A 20,055-nucleotide genomic window follows, 5' to 3' on the forward strand; every position below is an offset into this window, starting at 1 on the left:
AAAACTTCTTTCAAACTTTTTTCGAGCGAGGAGGAAGATCGGAAAATGTTGTCTTTAAAAGCGGCCTCGCGCATACTTGGTCATATAGTGCAGTGGACATCGAGAAGTGGCGTGTATGCTCATATTTCAAAGATTACTTTTATCTCCAAGAAGAAACTTGCTAGAAAGTCAGCTCGTATCTCGAGTTTCTTGGATGTTGGAGTACTCTGGTGTACGACTGTACTACGATAAGTGTATTCAAGTATAATACATCTTTATTTAGTAATTTAGACAGCTGAGATCTGGGTAAATATACAGGCTGTTATCGGTGTGATATAGGAACTCTATGTACTGTAAAACTAACATTCTAACCGATATTTTATTACTTATGCTACAATGTTATGTTTAGCAATTGCCTCCACCATAAACAAGAGACAACAACTCCTAAATGTGATCATTTTATGTTCACTATTTTTATCCCACAATTCTCTGTACATTTCTCTCATCTTGTATAAATTATGAAGGCAATATACATTAATCAAAGCTCACACTATTAAATCCATGGCATCGAGCTCTATCTCAACAGTTTATGGGGCCAGTCAGGCAAAAAACAGACTGTATTTCGACGGCATTGCTGAAAACTATCATATATGGGAAATAAGATTCCTAAACTACAGTCAAACATGGATAACTCGAACTTCAAGGGACCGAGCAAAAGTGGTCGAATTATCAGAGCATTCAAGTTATCAGAGCACTGTCACAAGTCCATATATTTACTTATTTATTAGTAGATACATGTACATATACAAACTATAATATAAATCAAAAGCACAAATGGCTTGTTTCAAATTAAATGCTTCTAATGTAAAGTTTAAAACGTTTTCATGAAAAAGTATAGAGATTTTTCTATCACTTGAGATTGGTTTGTTGTTTGAGGTGATGTTATTGCCAGGACGTTTTTCAGATTGACATTGGCAAAACTTGATCGTTGTTGAAATGCTCAAAAGAAAAGACATTTTTTTCTTTTGGGGTTTTACCCACGATCAATTTTGCCGTTTTTTCTTGAAGTTTATGCAGATTACCTTACTTTACCTGGGATTCGTTAAGAGCAACACTCCGAGGCAGTTCAATTAGAAGTTTTACGAGGTTTTACGGTACATTCTATATCACTCACGCTTTTTTAATAGATACTTATTGAATGTACACACGTATTCTGTGTTTAGGTCAAACGATGAATAGTTTTTTGTAGCTCAGACAACGTATACGTTTAATTACAACATTTTTTAAGACGTTTTAAACATTCAACATTCCGACGTTGATTCAACACGGAATCAACGTCGGAAAACTATTCATCACGGGCTAGCCGAGTCACGCACTCAAGGATTTTCGCCACGCACATACAAAACAACATGCGATTTTTGTTTTGTATGTGCGTGGCGAAAATTCTTGCGCGCGTGACCCGGCTAGCCCGTGCTATTCATCGTATCGCAGTATAAATCAAATTTCACCAAACTTTTAGAAAAGTCGTTGACAAAAATATTTTGCCGATGGTGGTAATAACGACGCTTATGAATTACGAAAAGATGAAGTTTACCTCTATGGCTTTGAATAAAGTGATTTTCTAAAGCGAAAACAACCGTTTCGGTAGCTGTTGGGCAAAAAAACAGTTCGAATTAACAGTGTTGAGTTCGAGTTATCTATAGCAATTTATCATTACGTGGGAACGGACCAAAGGAAATGTTCGAATTAACCATGTGTTCGAGCTACCCGTGGACGAGTTATCCATGTTTGACTGTATCTGTACACACAAGATGAAGATGTCCACACTGCTATCCAGCCAAAGCTTGACAACAAGGACGACAAAGATAACTTTGCTACTAGAAGAGCTTATGCTGAACTAGTTCAGTTGCTAGATGAGCGATCTCTACAACTGATTATGACCAACGCATCTAATGATGGCAGGAGAGCGCTTAGTGTACTAAGAGAACATTATGCCAGCATTGAAAAGCCCCAAACACTGGCGCTCTACGAGGAGCTTACTACCCTGCAGCTTCAAGAAACCGGAGACATTACGGGCTACATGATCAGGACAGAGCACACCACCACCAGACTACGAACATCAGGCAAACAAATATTGGACAATTTAGCAATCGCGATGATACTTCTCTGAAGGTCTCCCTGAAGCAAACAAACCATTCGTGGTGGTACACATCCAACTCGATAAAATAAAAACTTTATCAGAATTCAAATCAACGCTTAATACATACGCTACCACTGAGGCTATGAGAGCAACACCCAGCACCGCTATGGCTACTAGGTACAGTAACAATAAAGGGCATACCACACATTATAATCAACCTAGGCCTACAGATAACAACACCAGGTGTTATGCTTGCGGCAAAAGACACAAGATATATGACTGCTCTACTGATAGATCAACTCTACAATGTGAATTCTGTAAACATACTGGCCACGTAGAGTCTGTATGTCGCAAGAAACGGAATAATCATAACGCCAACAGAACAACTAAGCGTGTGCCTGTGTCTACACCTACACAGCCACCCGAAGAATTAACATAATCTTTTCATTTCATGGTCACTGCTCATCATACAAATGACCAAACTACTCGTGCCTACACATCTGCATTGCTCGTAGATACGGGCGCAACGACCCACATTATCAATTCGGCAAATCACTTTGTGTCATACGACCCAAACTTTAATCCAAGGCAGCATTACATCGAAGTTGCAGATGGCTGACGAAGAAATGACCTAGTTATAGCCCATGGAAACGCGGAGTTCTCTATTATCGACTCGAAAAACCAGCAACAGGTCGTTATCTTACACAATGCTTTACTGGGCACCCAGTTTCCCTGTCAGCCTCTTTTCTGTACACGCCACAGCTAAAGCAGGCGCCACAGCAACTTTCACTAAATCAACAAATATAATAAAATACGACTACAGAGCTTTCAACATGACTAAAGGTGGAAAGCTCTACTTTCTAGAAACTGATATATCAACACCCGCCTATGCTGCTAAAACACTAGAAGAATGGCACCATGCCTTGGGACACATGGGCAATGATGACATCATCCAACTTCCTTCCTGTACTAGAGGTATGAATATCAGTAAATCCACCAATCCTTCTAAACCTTGTGCAATATGTCATGAAAACAAAATCATGCGCCAACCTAAGTCGGTCGACGACAACATAATTTACACTCCCAAACCTCTCAAACGGGGTCATACTGATATAGCTGGACCGATATATTCAACATCTCATGAAGGATTTAAATACCTGATTAATTTTATTGGCGAATATTCAAGATTGTTGTCTGTTTACCTTTTACGCTCAAAAGATGAGGCTGAAACATGAGCAAAACGCATACCTTTGGCTCACCATGTACATATTACAACGAATATCACAAACTCAAATTAGATGCCAGAGGGTTCCCTGGTTTTTACCTAGGTATAAATGTACGTAACCATATTACTTTGTTACTGATTCTAGTCACAACAGAGTGATCACTACTCGAAACGTCAGTGTACACCCAATAGACAACCGATCAAACTGACCTGACTATACTCCAGATCAAATACTAGAAGAAACGTATACTCTTCCTAAAGACACAATCCGTGACAATGTGCAAATGCAGGTTGTTGTATGGAGATGCGAACTGCGAAAACAAGATGCCAACAGGGAATGCAGCCAGACCACAAGATAAGCATATAATACCTAAAAGCAGCAAGATGCCTAAAGGACATCAAAAGATTCACTAAATGGAATCGTCAGAATTGGAAGACATCAATCATGGAAACTACGTCAATACCACCAGTGGAAACCGCCAAAGTGATGTGAAACCAATTACATCTACCAACCACGACCAAGCACCGCTGAAAATAACTGAACTTACCCACCCTGACCCAGTACTTTTCCTTGACGTATGTACGGTGCCAACGGAAACAATATTACGCAATCCTAGCATTCAGTCCACCAGATCAGCGCTCTTCAAATGGTGTACCCAAAGACAGTGTTCCATCCAATGGACTTACTCCTGCAACATAAAATATGATACTGAAAATTATATGTACCCATCCTCAGACTATCCGAAATGCCTATAAAAGCAAACAAATTTAGTAGCTCACCCTCTTTTGACAGTGACATCTTGTAGGCGTACAAGACAAAGCTTAAGGGCGGTTACAGCTAGCTGTTGGCCAAGGGCATATATACCACTTAGCTTTTACTACTTGTTATCTTTTTTATATTCTAGAACTTTGCTACTGTGTATAAGGTTTTCGTTTATGAGAATAAAGACTATTTCTATTGCTACACTTACATCTGTGGCTTAGTATAGCAGGCTTGCACCAAAGACCTGGGTCAAGTCCTATAAATTGAACTCTCCACTCTTGACAACCATAACAAACAAGGCGGTTTGACTGTGCCTAATCAACCATAGCAACATGGCTAGATTGAAGTAGAACTGGTAGTTATTAATCATTTATGTTAGTGTGGTATTCAAGTGAAGCAAATTCCTTAAATACCCATATAACATGGTCAAGATCAAGTATGCGAGGAATTAATGAAGGCATCATGGCAACTATAATCAAACGTCAGTTCCTGCTTGGCCTGGTGCAGAGATTGCCTTGATTTTACTTCATCATTAATAAAAAAAGCCAACTTGCATAGAAAGCCAATGACTAACCAACAAACTCGCTATATAAGCAACTGTGAACCAGTGCTTTGGGAAGGAGAAGCCTAGTAAAAAAGAGCAAAGAATCAGTAACCGACGAAGCAAATAACCATGTTTTAAATACGTTACAGAGCAACAGGACGGTAATATTAATTAACAACAGGACGCTGCACAGCAGGGTGCATATATACATTTCCGTTCTTGTACTTACAAATGTACCTGCCCGGGTACTTATTATTGCCTGCTAATTTTACCATTACATTTGATTTTGGTAAACTGTGTTTTGTTGTTCTCTGCCTGTTCATAGTTACTGTAGAGCTTGGATAATAAAGAGCCCTACCGATCAACCATCACCATTACTTGCGGCGATAACAATTGTGCAGAAGAGTTAATACTTATTCAGTATAAAACAACTTATACGTAAAACCTATTTACAAGTAAATATTAAAGAGAAAGAACAAACAAACATGGATCAACTTGCAACGAAGAATAACTTTATAAACTGCAACAGAAAACCTCAGAACCCTTCTCTTTGACCGGCGCGCATGCTCAGTGCAAAAACTATAACAGTGAGAATACTCCGGTACTAGTCTCGTCTACTGTAGTGGAGGTGCCAGTGCATTGTATTAGAGGACAATAAAATTCAAAATTGAACAACTAATTAAATGGCATGCTCCTGTAGTCAAATTTGCTTTTAACAGAGCCTCGTGTTGTTTCTATAGGAGCTAGGTACTTACTATATATGAGAAACGCGGTCTCACAATTACAGCGTAGCGCAATGAATAAATAAATCTGCACGAGTCGATGTTTTTTGCGCTTGGGTAATTTGATAATTTTCCCTTGCTTCACGGAATGGATATTCCTGTTGCATCGAGCCCAAGATATATAAACCTATATGTCTATGTATATATATCTAGGTTTTAGGTATATATATATATATATATATATATCTAGATCTAGATCTAGGTTTATATATATATCTAGATCTAGGTTTATATATATATCTAGATCTAGGTTTATATATATATCTAGATCTAGGTTTATATATATATCTAGATCTAGGTTTATATATATATCTAGATCTAGGTTTATATATATATATCTAGATCTAGGTTTATATATCTATGCATCGAGCTCAAGCGCCCCACAGCCGTATAGTTTCGCCAGTGTCGTATAGTTTCACACAGCGAAAACGTGAAAACTATACGACTCCGAGTTTCGCGGTGTGAAACTAGGTATACGGCTTTGAAGCGCCCAAAACAACTTGCATGTCGCCATTTGATGCTTACTCATGATCATGGGTGTTCGCCGAAAGAATTGCTGGTAGAATATCATTGATAAAACTGACTGACAATTAAGTTGTCAGTCTAGTTATCAGGTAGACGAGGAAGGGCAAACTTCACGGTCGCCGGGTTTTTCGTAGAAAAGTCTAGAATTCAGTCATCAGTCCGCTGTACTGATCATTTGTACCGCTGAAACAGAAGGAGTGAACAGCTGAAGCAACAGTTTCTTCGCGTGCGCATCTTCTTTTCGACGTTAATGAACATTACATTATAGTCAGTGTTTTTGGCCATTACTTTTTAGGATTTAACGTCGAATCACGCGATAGACTTTTGGATAGCATCTCGAATCTTTTACACGAACAGTATTCGTGTACAAGTGTTGTTATATGTGGATATGGAGAAATTATTTAATGCATAGCCATACCTGCCAACTATCACGCATTGGGCGTGAGACTCACGCAATCATCCCAAAGAAAAAATGAAAATGCGTGAGATTTTTGCCCAATTTCCACAATTTTATATATACTGTCATTGATACATCAATTGCCCCAAAACCAAATCTCAAGCATTGCCCCACTCTTGGGTTGGCAGGCCTGCGCATAACTAATCCAAACTCATACACAATATTATTGTAGAATTTGCTTTGTTATTTCATTCTATTTTGACTATGTGTAGTTTGTGCGCGTTTGCTTAGCTTGTGTAAACTAATTTGATTATTATTGGTTCAGGTACTAGACAAGGTCTTAACCTATTGTAAGCAATACGGATATCTGACAGTAAAAGTTAATTAGTTATTATACAAGTCAAACAGTTCAAATGCAGAGCTAACAGATAGCATAACAATAACAGAGCTAACAATAATATAGCTAACAGAATTTTAAACAACAAAATCAAAAAGTTAACTAGCAAACAAACGTTAAACTTTTAATCGAACGGTCGTCGCTTTGCTTGCTCGGTCCCGTACGGATGCGAGTTTTGATGGTCAAACTGAAGTCATGACAGTTCACAGGCAGTGATGTATTGCTAAACTTTTCTAACCATAACTGTAAAGTTGAGATAAGGGGATGTAGGCGAACAAGAGTCGCAACGCGAGTCCACCGGTTGAAATGCGCGACTCCACCAGCGGTTGGAACAGCTGGGCGCCTGTGGGCACTGTAAGTGCCCACAGGCGAGGCCTCGGCCGCCAAAGCTTACAGGGCTTTAAAATCATGTATATGATATGAGAAATGAGTACATCTGTAGTAATAAACAAGTTGAGAAAGTAATAAAAATCAATGCCTCTATCCTTCAATACAAATGCTGACTGCCATTGGTTTGCTGTAATCTGATCTTAGCCTTTGTTGTAGACAACCAATTAGAATCGCAATCTTGTCATGTTACATGACCATTACATCACTGTGTGTCACTAATGTATGCTGCTTTTATATTGAATGGCCATTAATGACTATAATGACATTAGTGTACTTGAATCAAGGAAATAGAGCTATAATTTACATTGAGAATTGGCATAGTCTAAAATTTTTTAACCCTAACTATAGTCATACTTAAAAAACACAAATTTTTTAACCAAAACTTAGTTAGGGAAAGCTAGGGTAGCACTACATCACTGTTCACAGGTAAGGAGGCTCAGCAGTTGAAATAGTGAAATAAAAGTCAGCTGATGGAGAACGAGGCTCCAGATGCAGGGGAGAGATAGAGGCTCTACAGGCAGGCCTGCCAACCCTGGAGTGGGGAAAGGAGTAAGAGTCTGTTTTGGGGGCATTGAAAACAGGAGGATTTGATAATTGGGGTAAAGTTTCATAGCGTATAAAAAGACCACAGCAAAAGATAACATAATTCCATATGGAAACCATGTGTCATGGAGGCTATTGATAGATGAGAATGCCACAAATATGTCTATACATAGTTGTTTATTAGTAATAAGTATATGATTACTCGTAACTCACTGAACCTGTATACATTTAGAATGAGATGAGATAGTATTATAGAGTATGAGTATAGTATGATAGATTATTTCAACAAACTAAAGCGAGTAGCTGTCTTTGCCTTTCTGAGTAATGTTTCCGATGGACAAAAACAAGGAAGTTATTTAACCCTTCACAAAAGCCACACTACTGGAAGATTGGGGCAAAAAAAACAGGTTTGCTTGGGTAAAAGCAAAAGCTTGGGCAGAAGGAAGAAGAAAAGTCGCTTCAGAGGCTGAGGGTTGCATCTCATGCAAAGGGAAAGATGGAGCCCCAGCGGACCTTTGGGAAAGAGGGAGCCTCGGCAGGCCTTTGAAAAAAGAGAGCCTCAGCTGGCCCTTGGGAAGAGAGGCTGAGTCATTGGAGCTGTTCTCTTTTATTAATATCCCTGTTAGCCTGTAAGAAAGTTTTTGGGCACTCAGGTTCTGTGCTATATGTTGCAAAGGGTAAGCGATTGAATGGACTTGTCTTAAAGGTTGATTTGCAACAAAATTCACATTACAGTTATTTGGTATCAAAAGATTCACCATGTTTTACTCTGCTGTGTTGTAGGTGCAAAATATGTGGAAATGCGATTACAAGCTCCTAATAGCTCAAAAATGAACAGTTGATCGCAGTCATCACAAAACGGCCGTAGATCGAAATCAGTTTATTTCTCTGACATAGACATTACATTTGGTTGTTTCGTCACGTGATGTTCTCACGTAAACTGAAAGGCCAATAAAAGGCTCAATATAAAACTTCTCGTAGCACTAGTTTATGACAAACACTTCGGGTTTTACCGAAGAACCTGTATCAAATATAGATGCTCGCAACTTTACAGTTTTGTTTTGGCTTGGTCTAATTGTCTAATCGTAATCTGATCATGTGACTCATACTTCGCGAATAAATTCTGCAGCATTTTTTGATTATCACAGGTGACCAACAGGCTCATCATGTTTATCAGACGATGATATGTACTCCTTCGAGCTAAGGTTAAATAATTGTACGAATTGTCATGGTAGGTTATAAGATATCAGTGCTAAAAGTGACAGCATTACAATGACGATAAAATAGATGCGTAAGAACAATAGACATGGAATGCGTGATTTATTGAATGCGTGAAGTATATTTGTGAAAATATTTCGACGAATGAGGTTGCGTGAAAGTGTATACAGAAGCCATCTTGTACAATTACGTCCCATTTAGGAAAAAGATTCTAATCTACGGCGGTTTTGTGTTGGCTGCGATTAACTGTTCGTTTTTGAGCTTTTAAGAGCTTGTAATCACATTTCCACATATTTGGCATCTACAACACAGTAGAGTAAGACATGGTGAATCTTTTGATATCAAATAGCTGTAACGTGAATTTTATTGCAAGTCAACCTTAAAGTATGTTGCGTCCATAGAGTTATGCTGTTCATCATGTATAATGATTACACTATCTTAACGGAAGTAGCAGGATTTATCTATATATATTTCTGAATGTTGGTATGTGTGTCGTTTCAGCTATAGCTAATAAAATCTTGACGTAAAGAATCCGTGTCGCTGAAGATTTGATCTCAGACCCTCCGGTTCGCCCATCCGACGCCTTACCGATGCAGCCACACAAGCTTGATGAAGTCGTTGATGATATATGTCGTTATATGGGAGCAAATACTCTACCGCGCTAATGCGATGGCGTAACGCCATGAGAAGCGGTAGCACTTATTAGTAAGCTTACTCAAATTATCCATTGGCAATGTGTCAAGCTAATAGCAAGTGGCAGGCAACTCTCATTACCCCTCATTGTTTGTAAGCTGATTTTTAATACTCGGGCGACCCCAGGTAGCACAGCTAGTGTCAATATATGTGCGAGATTTACACACTATTTTAGTTATCTGTTTCTTCTGTCAATAAATGCAATTGTAACCATCTGCATATCGTGTACACTTCAAGTGCATACAAAACATAAAATTGGTGACAAGAATGTTTCAGCTTACCTTTAATTTGTTTTCTGGTTATTTAATTCGTTATTATTAACTGCAATGGCTGGATTACCTATTCCCACATTTGATGACAGCACCGAGATCAATTTGTTTTTGGAAAGATCAAAATGCTACTTTGCTGTGTCAAGTACTGAGGATGCTAAGAAGGTACCTATCTTATTAATGGGACTTAGTGCTGGTCAATATCAGATTTTGAGAGACTTGTTTCGTCTGCAGTGCCACAATCCGTTGATTATAACGATTTGAAGCTTAGGCTACAATCACACTTTTGTGAGTCTAGAAACATAAGGCTAGAGCGCACACGGTTTCATTCAACTACACATCAGAGTGGTGATTCATTCACAGATTTCCAGATTTGACTCAAAAAGGGAGCTAATGTAGATACTGTAACTTTGGAGATATACTTGATAAAAATTATTTGGAGCAATTCATCTCTGGAGTTAATCATTCAGGATTATCGAAAAATTTCGTTGAGGATACTATAATTACGACATTAGCTGGAGCTATGAAAGTTGCTGGTAAAGTTCAGTTTCTAGATGGTGATTCTCGGGCTATAGCTGCCACTACCCTTAATGTCGTTGCTCGTGTTGTTCATAAAGGAGGTGCAATATCTAACTATAACAGTTTTGCGACTACATGTAGTAACACTAGAAAAGGACAAGACTTCAAAGACCGTTACATGCTTCCGATGTTCAAAGGCTGGCTAGGTAACTAGTGACACTTTCTGTGCCGCTCGTGCTAAAATTTGTAATCAATGCAAGGAGGGACATTTTGCAGGCTTAAGTTCTGTCGTTAAGCGAAGAACAAAAAATCTACAACGATGAACACTATCGCTGACAATAGCGCCGCTACAACCGATGACATTACGACTACTACTGATTCGCCTTCCGCTGTGAACAATTTTGGTCATGAGCTTACGCTTGGTAAGCTCACTCCTACGTGTACCGCATCAATGGCAGGTATAGCGGTAACATTTCTTGTAGATTTAGGTGCTGTAGATAATGTACTTGATACACAGTTCTATGACGTTTTGCGTAATAGTGTTGTGTTACAATCGACGACCAAGAAATTATTTGCTTATGGGCAATGTGCACCCTTGCGTATGTTCAATTTAATTATTACAGTAGATAGTAAGGCTATTAATGCTACGTTTTATGTTTTTGATGGTATTGCATGCAATTTGTTGAGTGCTGCCACTGCTAGTAGACGAGGGCTATTTTGTCTGACTAAAGCTAGTAGCTTGCGTACTGAAGCCAGTTTAGAAAATGTTGTGGAAGACAACTACGCTGAGTGTTTTTCTGGTGTTGGTAAATTGACAAACGTACAGGTAAAGCTACACACTAATCCAGACTGAACCAGTTGCTCAGCCAGTCAGACGTCTTCCTTTCAGTTATTGGTTCAAAGTTTAAAAGGCTTTACAAAAATTACTTAAGAAGGATGTCATTGAGCAGGTTTAGGGTGTAGGTTCCACTTGGGTAAGTCTTTTGGTTGTTGTGTGTAAAGAAAGGGATGAGGTTCGTATTTGTGTTGATATGAGATGAGCTAACACCGCAATTGTTAGGGAACGCTATCTTGTGCCAACTATGCAGGAAATGCTAATTGAGCTCAATGGGTCCAAAGTGTTCTCAAAGTTGGATTTGAAACAGGGTTTTTTCTGTGTGAATTGGATCCTGCATCTTGGGCATTACTACTTTTGTCAGACATGTCGGTTTGTTCAGAATGAAGCGGTTAGGAATGGGAGTATCTGCTGCTCCTGAGACCTTTCAGTACACCATTCAGACAGTTTTAAATGGGCTTGAAGAAGTTTTAAATTTAGCTGGCAATAGGGATGTTGTGTCCATAGGGTTATGATGCTCTTTATGTTAAACGGCTATGCTATCTTTTAACGGAAATCGCTTGATGTATATCAATATATGTGCGAGGTTTAAATGATGTTACAAATATCTGTTTCTTCTGTCAATAAATGCCATCGTAACCATCTGCATTCCGTGTACACTTCAAATGCATACAAAACATAAAAAAGTACATCATGGAAGTGTAAAGATTGGAAATCATGACAACTTTGATTGTTTTGGACGGGTCTGGGAAAGTTCTAATTCCATTTTATTGTTTTTCTGGCCGGCCACTTGATGTCTTTTTTCTCATGAGTCACTTCTACAGGATATTTCTATTTCGCTTGTAAATGAGTATATGATGATTGTCTTTATTGCTGGTCCTCTGATGTGTTAGGTGTCATGTTCATTAAAATATTGCATATATCGGTGGTGTTTAAGCGTTTCTCTATTATGCAATCTGCTTTTGTTAATAACTATATACAACAAAATTGTGTCTGCACAACTGAATTAGTAAAGAATGTTGCATGCATTATATTATTAATATGCTATATCACTTTGAACTTACGGCGTTAAGGGCCTATCGTTTTGAGTATAATAATGTCAAAAACATTGTTGAGCAGATTTAGAGGAATCAGTTTATACACAATTATTCCGCATACAATATACGTATACATCAGTGATGAATTTGCTTTGTCATCTTAATCTATTTTTGACCATGATTATTATGTAATTCAGAGGTTTAATTTGTGCTCTTTTGCTTAGGTTGCATGGACCTATTTGAATACTGCTGTTTAGACACTAGTCGAGCTGGTAAATGATACCAATGTTTACCAGTAAAGGATACTTCTTTATTTCTGTAAGTGCTATCTAAGTTCTGTATCTTGTTTTACCAATCTTATCAACGGTCCCTCAACTTCAGATCTATTCTCCTTTATTGCTCTAGCACTTTTGTCTCATTCACTCCAGCAAAACAAGGTTAGTATCATAAAAAGCAAAGAAAGCACATGACGAATATTGCAGCATAATTGCTTTATAATAACACACCATTGACAAAAAATGGAAAGTATGAAAACATATCATGATGAATAGATGTGAGTCAGCACTAAAACTTTTACAGATGACAACTAATAAAAGGCCTAATTCGACGACATTTATGAGAAATAATCTAATTTACATGCTACACATTGAAAATTCAATTAAGAAAATTATAAAAATAATAATGACAGTGAAGTAAAAATAGCCAATGGAAGTTGCACTTTTACGCGAACAGTTTTTCATGTTCAGTCACCCAGTGCTGTATGTCTACATGTCTCAACAGTCTCAAAAGAGCGATGGCAGCGCAAAGAGAAAAGGCTCAGGTTTACAAAACAGTTGAAAAAAAAACTTCAACAGTCAAACTAGAACAAGCCTCAAAAAATGAAAAGAAAGCCACAGTCTTTGGAGCTATTTTCTTTTATAGATGTCTCTTAGCCTGTGAGAAGTTGTTTAGGTGCTCAGGTGCTGTTCGTTATGTTGTAGATGGTCAGTTTTAAGCGAAATTGTCTTGAGTACGTCACGTACGGGAATGTACTGAATTGGAACTGATGACTACTGTTTTGGTCATGTTTGGTGAAGGTTGACAAAGCCGTGTACGTGTCATCAGCTCTTAATGTTCTTTGGTGTTTTTCTGATCTGCTGGATAATACTACTTTTTTAGTTGGTTTTCATGAGAGTTTGATGTACATGCAATCAGCGTTTCTTGTTTTCCTGATATCTCCATATAGCAGCAAAATGTATGCCATATCGAGTGAGAGCATTGTAAGAAAGCAAACAAACAGCATGCAGATGAGAGTAGAATAATAAATTAGACAATTCTATACAAGTATCACATCTCCCTCTCTGTAGTTGCAAGTATACATGTTGCTAAGTGAAACCGATGAACACCTCTCATATCTTGATTTGATCAATTTCGATGTGTTTTGATACCAGTTAAACGTAACCACTAGATTAGGCTCCTGTGCAACCTGAAATGCAGATGACAATATGCTGGAGTTGTTTAAACTCATGGTTGAGATTAGTTTGTAGGATGCAAAAGTGGTAATTTTCGACAGTTGGTTTGTTTCACAATGGTAAGCATTGCCATAATTTTTTGCCAATCAGGTACTGTTTGAGGATCCTTGCAAAAGGGTGTTTCATATCTCTAGTTGTATTTTATTTGAAAGGTTTAGTCAGGTTTCAAGGTTTTTAGCCTATGCTTCTTAACATTTTCTTAGACGCATTGTTCAACTTTTTGGTTTTAATTGGTTGGGGTTTAAGAAGTGCTTAAAATAAGGATCGCTTCTCCCTTGATGTTGCATTATGCTCTTGAACCAATTTTGAAATAAAGCATCATATAAATAGCTCCCTTCCAAGAAATTCACCTTTGTTAACTTTCTTGATATTTTGATGCGTTCCTTCATCTAAGTCATTTCTTTGATTTTGTTTTAGAGCACTTGTTATGTGTTGGGTTTTTCATTCAGTGACAAATTCTTTCAGTTGTTTACGTGAATAGCAGGATTCTATTGTCAACAATGATTTGCACAAAATATCCAAAGCGGACACAAAGTGTCTTTAGATTAGTAATCATAGCAACGAAATGATTGTTTGCGATAGGTCCATATCAATCCAATTGGAGAGTAAGTCAACAATCACATGGTACGATTTGTGCTACTGAAATAGGTTTACCATTAAAAATTGTTTATTGAAAATAATTGCTCAAGATTGCTCAATTGGAATTCAATTTTCAATAGTGGGAGGGCATCTGATCTTGAATTGCTTCCTTCACGAATTTTCAAGTATGTAATAGGGTTCTATTCTGAAATGTTCATGTTTTTTATCACATGCTTAGACTAGTGGTAATATCACTTTACAATATTTACCTATGCGTGAAATATACCAAATCTCAAGAAATTCCCAACCTAGTTTCAAGGATGATGAATCATTTAAAGTTTGAATGAATTTATGATTTGGATTGTTTATACACAAAACAGAAATAGATCTGGTATTTTTGATTTTTTTCAGTTATTTGAAACTATCATTCCTTTTTTGGCATCATATAAATTTAGCATCGAAGCTAAACCGCTGACGTAAAAATGACCATAAATCTCTAAATGAGAATTATATGGGCAGTCTGACTTTGGCTTACGATACCTTCACACAATTCTTTGGGTACATATGACATAAAATTTATCAAATATCTAACTTAATATGCCAAACAATTTTCAACAACCAAAGCTTTCCAATACATTGCAGTTTTATAAACCAGTAAATATATGCAGTTCACATTTGCATAAGTATGTCTCTGTGGTGTTTGAATAGCATTAGTCAGTCCTTGATACTTCCATTTTATAGTTTTACAATTATAGAACCCAGAAGATTATTGGAAGTGCTATAATGGTAAAAAGAGGAAAGGGCAGCGCATTCGATAGTTGCGTAACTGTCTGTTTGTGATATTTTGCTTTGAAAAATGCCAACAAAATTTAAAATACTCCAAGTGATTTTAAAAAATATGTTTAAAAAGCACGCGCCAGGCTGGGGCTTAGGCTGTGTTACCACGAGCAAGTTAACAGGAACTAAGTGCTGCTTGCCATTTTTCGCTCTCCTTTCTTTTACAAATTGTTAAGCATCGCTGTAATGCAAGGATGGCAAAATTATGGTCAATGGGCCAAATGTTGCCCGCTTGCCTATTTAGAGTGACCTAATTGCTTCTTTTAGTTTTTGGGCAGGAAATAGTTTCTGAAACTCGTTGGATTTGTTCTGTGTGTACCTATGTACTGTAGGATTATCGTAAACATCCAAAAGTTTTGCATCACACAACTTAATGTTTTGACCAAATCTACAGTTATACATGTACGTATATATAGGCTTTATAAATACTGTCCTCTGTATTGCACAGGCATGTAATTGTGTGACATCACCTCGTTCTGCATTACTCATTTGGTAATGGTACATCAGCATTTCATTCAATATACATTTGATAATGGCTAGCGCAGAGAAAAAGCAGAACTAATAGCTTACTGTTCAAATATTTAATGACTGGACGATGGAGTTTTTTCTTATACTTTATGCTAAGCCTCGGTGCTTGATATGCCATGATACAGCTGCTATTATCAAGAAAACTAACATTTAGAGACACTACAATGCTAAGCACAGAGAGAAGTTTGATCATGTTTCTACTAGGTTTTCAAGCAAGAAAAAAGAAAATTGAAAGTTTGAAAATGGCATTTGTATCAGCGACTGTAATGTTACAAAACTTCACTTCACAGGAAAAGAGAGCTACAGAGGCTTCCTTGCGGGCATCAAAGTTGCTTGCAGAAGCTATGGCGCCATACAGTCATGCGGATCTAGTAAAGTCTTGCATGTTGGAAGTTGCAGAGACAGTGTTTCCTCACAAAAAAACATTGTTGACAAGCTGCAATCAGTCTTGTTATCACGGCAAGCATGTACAACACGCACAGATGAATTAGCTAATTACCTAGTAAGGCAACTTTGTGCAGAAGTGCATAATGCACAATAGTATTCATTACCTTTAGATGAGTCAACAGATATTTTGGATGTGGCCCAACTAGCCATATTTATCCAGTAAATATTTGTTTGTAGGATTTGTTGTAAAAATACATTTTTGCTGTAAGGTTTATGGACATGGTGATTGTGAAATACAAAATAAGAAATGTATTGAATACATACAGCTGCATCCTATGTTAGCTGTCTGTAAAATATTTTATTCTAATATTTCCGAAACCCTAGTTTGTAAATACTTTAATGGAGAAAGATGCATAGAAAAGCTGTAAACTCTTGTTGGCATTGACACAACAGGATTTGCAGTGCATACCGTTACCTTAGAAAAACTAAAAGAAGCAGGGCTTTCTTTTACTAATTGTGTTTCTGATATCACTGATGGGGTTTCAGTAATGATGGGCAAGGAGCGGGGGTTGTTAGGGCGATTGAAAATGAGTCAGCTAAAACTGGTAGCTTTCATAGCATAATTGACCAAACAGTGCTGTGTGGCATGTTCAATGGAGATTTCCTCACGTTGATGACAGATGCATTGAAGATGATCAGCTACCTCAAGAGAAAATCGGCATTTCACAGGAAACTAAAGCAGTCTCTAAAAGATATCGGTGTCCAGTAATATGTACTTCTTGTCCACAACAATTTTCGTTGGCTCAGTAGAGGAAATGCTTTCGGCAGAATATAACAGTTATGAGAAGACGTGCTTGTGTTTCTTGAAACATGTGGCTCAAGCGCTGAAATGTTTGTTACCATTCTAAAACGTGAAAAGCGCATGGCTGGTATGGCTTCCCTGGTTGACATCTGCAGGCACCTCAACATACTTGATTTGAAACTGCAAGGGAAGGACAAATCAATACTCTATCTTCATTCAGCTGTGAAGTCGTTTGATTTTCAGCTATCATTATTAACAAGTGACATTCGAGCAGATATGCTGCACTTTCCTTGCTTCAAGTTATTGCGAGATGAGAGGGAAGACATCGATGTCCAATGCAACTGTGACTGTATCAACAAACTAAGTCATGAGGCTTTCAAAGCATTTTAGTGATGTTGACATGAGAAAACTTGACTTTGGTCATAAAAGCATCTTTGACTGCTAGAATAAATCGTGATTGGGCATTGGCCATAGGTGAACTTTCTATTGGCTTGTCAGTGGCTGTCATGTAAATGGAACTATGTGGCCTGCAAGCTACATGGACTGTTTTGACTCCAATGTTTTTGACCAGAGCCACAACAAGGCATTGTATCGTAACATGTCCCAACTAGCACTTTGGCTGTGTACAATATTTTGATCAACATTTCTATGTGATTCTGCATTTTTCCAGTTGAACCTTATCAAATCTGAGCAACGATCTGTCCTCATGCAAGACCAATTTCATCATTCAATAATATTAACATAGAGGCAGATGGAACCAGACTACAAAAGCATTTTGAGTGCTAAAACCCAATTCATCCTAGCCATTAAAATTTTGGTGTGAGTAAAACTTTGTGTGCACCACATTAGTGTATTTACAAAATTACAATTACACATTTTTGATGTATATTAGTGTATATGTATCATTTATAATAATTTATATTCTGTTTGAAGGTAGAATTAATATTGCCCATTGAATGTGTTCATTACATGTGTCACTATTTTTATGTAAAAGTAAATATAGCTATGAAGGTGAACAATTTCCGGCCCACCTGACTGCTTGATTTCTAAAATGGCCCTCTAGCGAAAAAGATCGTCATTGTGTCGTTGTTTTCTATAAAGTTATCTTTAACCCTTGAGTTATTACGCTTGTCCGAACCTAAAGGGATTCGTTTGACTAATTTTTGAAGGACTTTTATAATAAGGAAGGGACAAAACAACAGAGCGAAACCTAAACAGCACTTACATCCGATCGATTCGCTTTTAGAAACAGACTTCTAATCTCTGGCCTGAAATGTTTTTTATTCATCTTTTCCGAAATCCTTTCCGCTATTTTGAATGTTTGACTAATTTGGAAATTTAAGACATTTTCTAATTCCAAATATCAAGACTGAAAAACTTAGGTCAGTACAGCCAATTATACTACTACTTTAAAATTGAATGAATGTCATTGGATCAATTGTTTAAAAAAATATGAGGTAGTCTACGTAGTTATCCAAGTCTATCACCGCCCTATCTACCTAAACATCATTCTTTGTCTCAATTCCCAAGGCTACACCTTCCTTCATCATTTTTAACATATCGGCAAAATGCATAACCTATAGGTGAATTGACAAAACTCTAATTTCATTGATGAAATTGAGAGTTTTAAGTTTATTACATACAATTTAGATTTTGTATTCGGTATTTGAATACTTTTGCATAACACATTTTTAACACCATGTGTAGCTTACCTGAAGTTTTTATTTCCAAGCTTTTGGGCTGCAGAACAATTTAAACGAAATACAACATAATCTTATACATAACTCCAACACATTTTCTCCAACATGCAATGCTTTTGACATAAATCACTGAACAGGCTAACATTTTATGTCAAGGTTTGGCTTCATTTGTATTAGCCACTATCAGCATTCACACAATAAATGATTCTTTTTAAATTTACATAACCTACTAGCCAAAGTACAGCAGACGCTCCTCTAACATATACCTCCTATAACGTAAATTCCAGATAACTTGAAGAATTTGTGAATTTTTTGCTTCATACAACGTAAAAAATTCCATGTAACATAAAGTTTCAAGATGGTTCAAGTTCACAAATTCTATTTGAATAGCAAGAGTTTCATAGTTAGCATTAAAAGATTGTTCTTTTGCTCGCCTCATATGAGAGAGAAAATGGCTTATGTCTCTATGATATATACAAGTACTGTAGCAGTCTGATTCGCCGAGAGATATCTTCGGATGGCCGATAAATACAGATAATCAGTAGATGCACTATTTTTCTATAATACTTGAAAATGATCGATTAATGCAGGTGTTAGAGTGTCCGTCTATCAATCTGAATATCACGACTTGGCGTATCATCAAAAACTATCTTTCATCATAAACTTGAACCCTGGAGATTAATTGACGGAAGACTATTATTAAAATTCTTTTTTGTTTTGCTTTATTGTAGACATGTATAATATTTTATATTTTTCCATTGCAGGATAAACTTTGCTGTCTACAGAAATCAACAAATCGTTGTAAATTGATGTTGGACATGCGCGCTCCCTTAACTTATTGTAAACTTACTGCAATCATGAACCATAATCCGAGTGAAAGTGATAAGAAAAAGGAGGAAAGTTGTCAATGCCAACCAATAATACCACGGTTACCGTACAGTCAATAAATTGAAAAGTTGTGTCTGGTTTTTATTTGAAAAGCCAAAGGGGTGAGTTTGGAAAAGATCTTGGAAAGGATTAGACAATTTACATATACAATGGAACCTCGGTTGTCAAACGCTTCGGTTCTCGACCAATTCGGTTTTCGACCAAAAAATTGAGATTTGTTTGTCTCGGATCTTGAATATAAATTCGGTTCTCGACCAAACCGGAGCATGTGCATTAGAATTAAACGTAAGGAACAGCTCCGGAAACAGCATGTAAACATTCGTTGACAAAGTGAGAAGCAAATTACGCTTCATAAATTCTTTACAAAAAGGAAGGAATCATCTGGAACAACGTTCTTCTACCGAAGAGATTTATTAGGGAGACAACTCCTCCAGTCGAGTCACCCTAAATTGTCTTGAAGGAAGATTGTCCTTCAAATATGTGAAGTAAACTGCCATTGCTGTTTATATTTTCTTTTTTACACAATTTTTGATATAACTGATCTCTTGCATTCTTTGCTGTTTCATT

The 20,055-nt window shown here is 37.2% G+C and overlaps 2 protein-coding genes across 4 annotated transcripts in view; one reads left to right on the forward strand and one right to left on the reverse strand.

Moving 5' to 3' along the window:
* LOC137391668 (uncharacterized) overlaps positions 1–4,023 on the reverse strand; it is a 102,785-nt gene extending 98,762 nt beyond the window's left edge. The window contains exon 1 of one of the 2 annotated variants that reach the window (XM_068078184.1): positions 3,889–4,023. In XM_068078184.1, the coding sequence (XP_067934285.1) occupies positions 3,889–3,964 (76 nt within the window). In that variant the 5' untranslated portion in view covers positions 3,965–4,023. The remainder of the gene's footprint in view (positions 1–3,888) is intronic. The other variant, XM_068078186.1, reaches the window with a different exon arrangement.
* Positions 4,024–6,149: 2,126 nt separating this feature from the next.
* The window catches only part of LOC137391238 (putative leucine-rich repeat-containing protein DDB_G0290503), a 34,356-nt gene continuing 20,450 nt past the window's right edge, over positions 6,150–20,055 (forward strand). For both annotated transcript variants that reach the window (XM_068077652.1, XM_068077651.1), the window contains exon 1: positions 6,150–6,225. The gene's annotated coding sequence lies outside the window, so the exon portion shown is untranslated. The remainder of the gene's footprint in view (positions 6,226–20,055) is intronic.

Source organism: Watersipora subatra, chromosome 3 (genome assembly GCF_963576615.1).
Source record: "Watersipora subatra chromosome 3, tzWatSuba1.1, whole genome shotgun sequence".
In the NCBI taxonomy this organism is placed as follows: Eukaryota; Metazoa; Bryozoa; class Gymnolaemata; order Cheilostomatida; family Watersiporidae; genus Watersipora; species Watersipora subatra.